This window comes from Ctenocephalides felis, unplaced genomic scaffold (genome assembly GCF_003426905.1).
Source record: "Ctenocephalides felis isolate EL2017-DRISC unplaced genomic scaffold, ASM342690v1 CF-g0.4_SCAFFOLD_01886, whole genome shotgun sequence".
Taxonomy (NCBI): Eukaryota; Metazoa; Arthropoda; class Insecta; order Siphonaptera; family Pulicidae; genus Ctenocephalides; species Ctenocephalides felis.
This window is the reverse complement of record NW_020538040.1, coordinates 183,140,270-183,147,536: the sequence shown is the minus strand read 5'-3', so window position 1 is coordinate 183,147,536 and position 7,267 is coordinate 183,140,270. Positions and strand designations below refer to the sequence as shown.

At 31.5% G+C, this 7,267-nt stretch overlaps 1 protein-coding gene across 2 annotated transcripts in view; it reads right to left on the bottom strand.

The window, feature by feature from the left end:
* Nucleotides 1–4,964: 4,964 nt before the first annotated feature.
* Nucleotides 4,965–7,267, bottom strand: part of LOC113378179 (plasma membrane calcium-transporting ATPase 1) — a 128,620-nt gene continuing 126,317 nt past the window's right edge. Inside the window, exon 18 of one of the 2 annotated variants that reach the window (XM_026618709.1) lies at nt 4,965–5,876. In XM_026618709.1, coding sequence (XP_026474494.1) covers nt 5,655–5,876 — 222 coding nt within the window. In that variant the 3' untranslated portion in view covers nt 4,965–5,654. The remainder of the gene's footprint in view (nt 5,877–7,267) is intronic. The other variant, XM_026618707.1, reaches the window with a different exon arrangement.

Sequence of the window (7,267 nt, the reverse complement as noted above, 5' to 3'; positions counted from 1 at the left end):
GTCATTTATCGGCAATAATTCGCAATTTGCAAAATATTACATAACTTCAATATTTATTCTTTAGACAGATGTCACTACTTACTCGGCCGATTATCTCATAATTTTCTTCAGTTGATGACAGATGTCAGACCCATTTCAAACCCTAGACAATATAACCAAATCGGTCATAAATTAGTTGTAAGTGGCATTTTGCCTTGAGGCAAGTTGCATGACATTCCAGATGCGTATGGGCAATGGAATTAATAAATAAGATTTCATATTAATAAGTAGCTAATTTGAATAGATAAAATTTCCAACTGTTTATTTTGAAAATAAGTTTTCGTTTTCACTACAAACTAATCAATGCGATTAAATTATTTAACACACTTTATGCTAGTTCATATTTTAAAAATGTATTTTATTTAAGTATGCCCGTAAACCATAACCCAGAGGTTTCCAACCTTTTTTGCACCGCGCCCCCGTGCTCTAATAAAAAAAATTGTCGCGCCCTCCTCAATTTTTCCAATTTAATTTAATTTTGTAAATACTCAACTGGTATTATTAGACTACAAATTAATATGCAATATCATATAAATATATGCATAAAAACTATATTTTTTGTTAACTTCCCGTGGAGCAAGTTATAGTAATCGCAAAAAAATCGAAAATGAAAATTTTTAAATATCTTTACGTTTCAAAACCTTCTGAACATTTTGGCATACCTTAGATAAAATGGATGTATGTGTGTGTGTGTGTGCGGATACAAATTTTCGTCGACGATGTCGGGAACACGGATGAAGCGATTTAAATAATTTAAAAAAAACATTCGATTCGTATTGATAAGGAGACGTGCTGATTAGTTTTTGGCGAAGGCAGGTCTAGCCGTTCTGAAGATATGGGGCAAAAAGTGCCAAAAACGGTAACTCAGTTTTTAAGAGAACGGAGCGAATAGAATAATTCAAAAAACACTTTACTTGTATTAACAAGATGAAGAACTGATCAAATTTTCATGAAGGCAGGTCTAGCGGTTTCGGAGATCTAGTAAAAAAAGTAATTAAAAACGCCATTTGGCTGTCAAAAATGATTACTAGACATATGCACATCAAATTATCAGATATTTTATGAATATTTTAACAATAAGTATAAATCTTGTTCCCATTCCTATGGATTCTGTACCAATGTTTATCCGTTAGACGGCGACGCGGCGCTTACGCGCTTCCATATTTCGTTTATTGCAGTTAAAGCATATTTTGGTACGGGAAGTTCCAGCAGTTTGCCTTAAGACACGATGCCATGCGCCCCACTAGTTTATGTTTTAATATCGTTCAAAAAATATTGGGTTATTTTCGATGATAGTGTTCTGGAATCAGTAGTACAAAACAGAATTACTCAAATTTTTTATGACTTTTTATAATTAAATCACTTATCAAAGGACTATATTTTGTGTAGTATGTTAGCTTACATCTGTCGACATACAAAGTTATATCAAAAAGGTCAAAATAAAAATTTTCAACAATTAATTACGTGGAAACAGCTCGGCCTATCTTAAACAAAAACTAATCGGCACGATTCCTAACTAATATCTTTCGAAAGTTTTTTTTAACTTTCAGAGTCAGTTGGGGATTTTTTTCAACAAAAAATTTTGAACTTTTCTGCTGATTCTAAAAAACGGCTTGGCCGATCGTCTCGTAAAACTAATCAATGAAAGTCTTGGTCGAGTTTCAACGAACTGATTTCAAATTTTTGAAATTGGTGCAGCCGAAAAAGCTCAAGATTTGACTCACCCAAATACATTTTTTCTAAATTTTGGGTCAAATGATTCAGAATAATTTGAAACATCGTGAAACATAGCATGGATATCAAATTTTGAAATAGAAACTTAAACTTCTCTTCCGGGAAGAACCTGAATTTTCATAGTGAACCTAATTTTTCATAATAAGAGTCAGAGTTTTCAAAAAAGACATTTTTTAAAAAAACTGCTCATTTTTTTATAAAAAAAAATCTGGATTTTCATAGAAAACTGGTTTCGCTTTCATAAAAACCACATATTTTTTTAAATAAAAGATTTTCAATAAACATAAAAGAAATCATAGATTAAAGAAGAATATCAAAAATTAATATCAAGAATTATCAAATAATAAAAACGAGCCAACATTTTTATTGTAAAACAGAATTTTAATAAAAAGTAATTTTCTTATTATTAGCATAGCCTTATTGTATATAAAATAAAAATTACTTACTAAATAATAAAATAAAATTCTATGGATATTTAAATATCCATTTGCATTTTTTCAAGTAGGCTCTTGATATTTATATGTATACTTACTTATTTAGTATGTCCTGTTCCTGTGCATATTATCATAAGAAAGTACATAACAGTAATGGTAATTGTAAAGACTTCCGAACTTGTTCCAAAATTCAAGTGATATACATCATTTGTGATTAGCAATATAAAATATTATATTTGTACATATTTCATCAGCAACATATTAAACCTGAAAAAAATACTAGAAGTGGGTTTATATATGTTTTCAAATGAAAATAAACGAAATAAACGTTAACGAATTTTATAGTTTATTTAAATAGTTTTACTGAAATTAGGTATTAACACTCTTAAAATGCAATTTAACATGAAATAAAGACAATGTCGGGATGATAATATTTATAAATAACAAGTATTTAAAGTTTAGAACAAGGCTAATTAACAATGTTGTTTTCGGGCCATATACTCACATTACAAATTAATGTCTTATTGTTAGCTAAATTTGGCGATTCACAAAATTATTCAACAAAAAGATGCATTTCGATGAAAATGATTTATCAACACTAAAAGTGCTTTTCGGTGTCATATATTGTACATAATATATATATATATATATATATATATATATATATATACATGTATATATATGGGTACATACAGAAAACAATGAATTTCCATTAGTGTACAAAATTTCTGGTGTTTTATCCCTTCAGTATAATTTAAAGCTCAACGTTTTCATAAACAGAACTGTCGGACAAGGCGTTGCCTTTTTTTTCAAACTTTCACCATAAAAACTGATAGAAGACATTGCGCGGCGCTAATAAACACCCACATTTCATAAACTAATGTAACATTATATTGCTTCTGGGCACCGACGCCCCTCGGCCGTTCGGTCGGCCGTCCAGAATTGGCCGCTGCCCCCCAAAGGGCGCATCTTCTAGCAGAGCCCATCGCTTGGAAAGGTTGCCCGGGGGGCCGCGGCTTCGGGAGGCTCGGCCACGGCCGACGGGGCTTCTATGCAACATTACAAATATTGCACACAGTACTCATTAGTACACATAAATAAAAAAATAAATACTTAATCTATAATGTATATGTATACGTTAATCGTGTGTTTTGTCTGCAAGTACTAGTAGATGTTTTGTTTATTGAGTTATGAATCTATATAGGATCTAGTACATATATAGAGCAATATGTCACCAGGTATACTTGTATCTAGATATGTATAAATGTCGCGTATGATCGTATGCGTATTCCATGTTTATTTGTTTATTCGGTTTTTATCAGTTTTGATCATTAATTATGTGTGTGCTTGCAATTTGCTTTTACATATTACATGAAAATCATTTATTTCTGAGTACGGCTCAATGCATCAACATCAAATCAACGTAATATTTATTTATTATTTATAAATAGGTATTTCAGTATATATGTACCAGGAAAAACGGATGATAGAATACAACAAAATCAACGTATCACTAATACTCGCTGAGAATTGTATTTCCTAATAGTTATTGCAACTACAATGAGTTGATTTAAAGGAACGGGTTAGATAAATTTATTCGATAAATTAGTTCGCTAAAGGTAATGATTTTGGTTCTTATATAGCGCTATATACAATAAAATTTTGCTAAGCGTAAATGTTATATATTGATTCAATTCATGTCAAAGAGATAACATTCTCAACATAGAACATGGCAAAAAAACAATGGAATTACCTTAGTGGAAACATAGTCGCTATTTTATATATCAAATAATTTCCATCTATATTATTCATAAAAAAACATGTATTGTATAACGAATGTTTACATCTACTTTATTTTTCCTAATTCCATTCCATTGCCAACTACTGTATTTACTTGAACTATTATTTAAGTGATGACTATATAATTTATTTCCCCACCACTACCTGTCACTCATTGTACTGCAGTAAATTTTTTAATTTTTTTATTTTAAAAGGTTCATATATGCCCAGATACCTAGTCAAATACAGAAAACAGTCAGATCAATTCACGCATACAATTCTGTAACAAGTACTTGGAAGTACATACATTGAATTTGGTTGATTTAGAATACGCATCTATGTCTTTAATAATGTACTTTCTATGTATTCTATTAATTGTATATATACATATACATAGGTTCAAATACTTCGTCAACTGCGTATGTCAGGTGTATCGTGTGATTACAGGTGCTATTCTCCGAAAGAGAAATTGCCAATTGTCGTGGTGATCGAATTTTGAGTGTACACATCTGTATGCGTTCATAAATGATGAAAGCTAAATCTCTACTTAGAAAATAAATTAATACTAAAGTTAAGTACAATTATTCAATCACCACGAAACACATAATGCGCTAATTCGAAATAATCATCAATCAATTTCATTCATCATTTCGAACTGAGGCGCATGATGTCGTCTTACAGCGAAATCGTATCTATACTATGTTCAAGTTATCAATTTATATAATATTTTTCATTTTATGTCAAGTACACATAGATAAAGTATAAAACAAAACTAAATTGTAAAGGCAGAAGAACCTCAACGGCTCTTGGGCCGATGGCAACTAAAGTAATATGTCACTACAATAGTTAACTATCTTAAATAGATTTTTAAAATGAGGGCGAGGGGAAGCAGTAACTTGAATTACCCAAACAAACTCTAGATTATAACTATGTAACATTAAGTATCAACATATACATCTTATTGCCTCCCCTCAACAACATTTGGCAGACAACAGTATTCTATATATCGTTACTCTAGATCAACTGTAACTCGCCGATAGTAACGAAGCGTGACCAGACGTTCTCTGCCGTGAGAGAACGTCAGGCCTCCTAAGTTGCGTCCAATTCAGTAGACTGGTCCCATACTGGTCGTGGTGTGTGTGTGTTCCAGTTCGGTCGTATGTACGACGACCGACGACAAGCATTTGCATGGGTCAGGTCAACATGCGACCGAACGCCCGATATGAGACCAATTCATATCATTATAATATAATATAATATATATAGTATAACATATTCTCCACTGAATAGCTGCGAGTGTGCGCCCGTGCGCCCCGTAGGCACCTAGTTAAACACTATGGGTTTATATAGTATAGACCCTCTTGATTATTGCTACTTGTGTTCAGTTCATCATTGTTCCACGTTTTGCTTTTATAAAATTATGTAAATAGGCAAAACTTCTTTTTTTTGTATAATAAACGATTTAATTTAAACCACTAAATAACAACGAACAAACAGTGAATGTGATGTCTTGACAAGCAGCCGCGCGGCGTTATTTGGTTTTTGAAGGGATTCTACATACATAAGAATGCTGCAAGATATGCAGATACGTATATACTCATATAATATAAACATCTGCATCTCTTTACCTCCGTATGTATGTATATATTTGAAATAGGACAAAGGAAACTAAACTGCCGTTTCCGTATGACTGTGTGATGATAACCGTTCCACGTCTATTTCAGGGATAGTCAATTCGTCCGGAATATTATCGGCGTATTCAATGGAAGAAGTTTGCGAGAGTCGCTTACTAAGTGATGACTGTTTTCGCAGAGCCTCGGCTAGGGAGGTATTGCTGTGCTCTCCATATCGGGAATCGAGTCCTTGCCGGAAAGCATTCACTACCCGAATCTGCAATGGACAACCGTACAAAAAACGTTTCAATCAAAATTTCACAGGTAAAACAACAATATTGTCAACCATTATCTTGAAACAGGTGTTGGTTCAATTCTAATTCATTTAATACATGGCAACAATCATGCTTCGCAAATATGCTTTTTAAAATAAATAAATCACTGTTTTTCTACTTTTTACCGATAATTTATCAAATATGCGAATTGTAAGACTGGTGTAAGCTACTGTGTTTCAAGATGCACTTTACCTCATTCCAATTTAAGTGACCATCGCAGTCATAACGAAAATTCTTCTCTGTTACGACAATCATCGGTATCTGACTCCGTCCGAATGAATTCTCAGAGTGCACTTCGGACTTCTGACTTCTTATAGTCAAAATCAGTCAACCTATCACTACAATTTACTCATTACCTGTTACAGTTGATGACCGAATTTGTTCGAGAATTTCGCTGTGAATCATATTCTATAATTACAAAGTACTACATATGCATTTCTGTGGAATTTTAACAATAGCGGATACGTGCTTACTCTCCAGATAGTCTACGCGTGAAACTAATCTAAATTGCATCTTGAAAAAAAAATAATTGAAAATATCTTCGACTAGAATCTTCTTACAACCGGCAAAGAAAATAGTGCACTCGAAAAGTACATTTTTTACAATTTTTATAAAACATATTTACGGATAAAATGTTATACAAAACAATCATAACGGATTAAAACGTATAAATGCATCATTTACTATTTTGCGAATTATATATATATATATATATATATATATATATATATATATAAATCTATGTAAAAAAACATCAAGATAGTTACATCAAATAAAATTTAAAAAAAAACTTTATTGCGGCGTTACGACATATAATTTTAAGTCATCTCCAGTGGAACTATAATTTGAATAAAACAAAGATACTAACAAGGAGAACCTGATTGATTATTTTATATTATACTCGTCTACGATTTTGATGAAACTTTGCATAGTGATAGAGTCGATAGTGAAAACAAACCCGTTAAAATATTATAGGCCTATGAAAAGTGGTTTCATTATAAAAAATATTTGAAATTTAAAAAATAGGCTGTGCGCTATATGTACCACGGTAAGCCCATTTTCAAGTCAATATATAGTAAATATAAGCAAAAATTTATATTTACTCTATATTAGCCTTATTATATCAATTTTCAGCAATTTGACGCTGATAATGACAAATTTATATGTCAAAATGTCTGGCAATGAAGATTCTTTGATTTATACATGATGTAACTGCCCTGAGATTTCTTTACATATAAAATAAAATTACAGGTTAATAAATTAATAAACTGTAACACTGAACTCTAAAACAATTACTAATATGCTGTTATAACAAAAAACAACAAAACAAAAT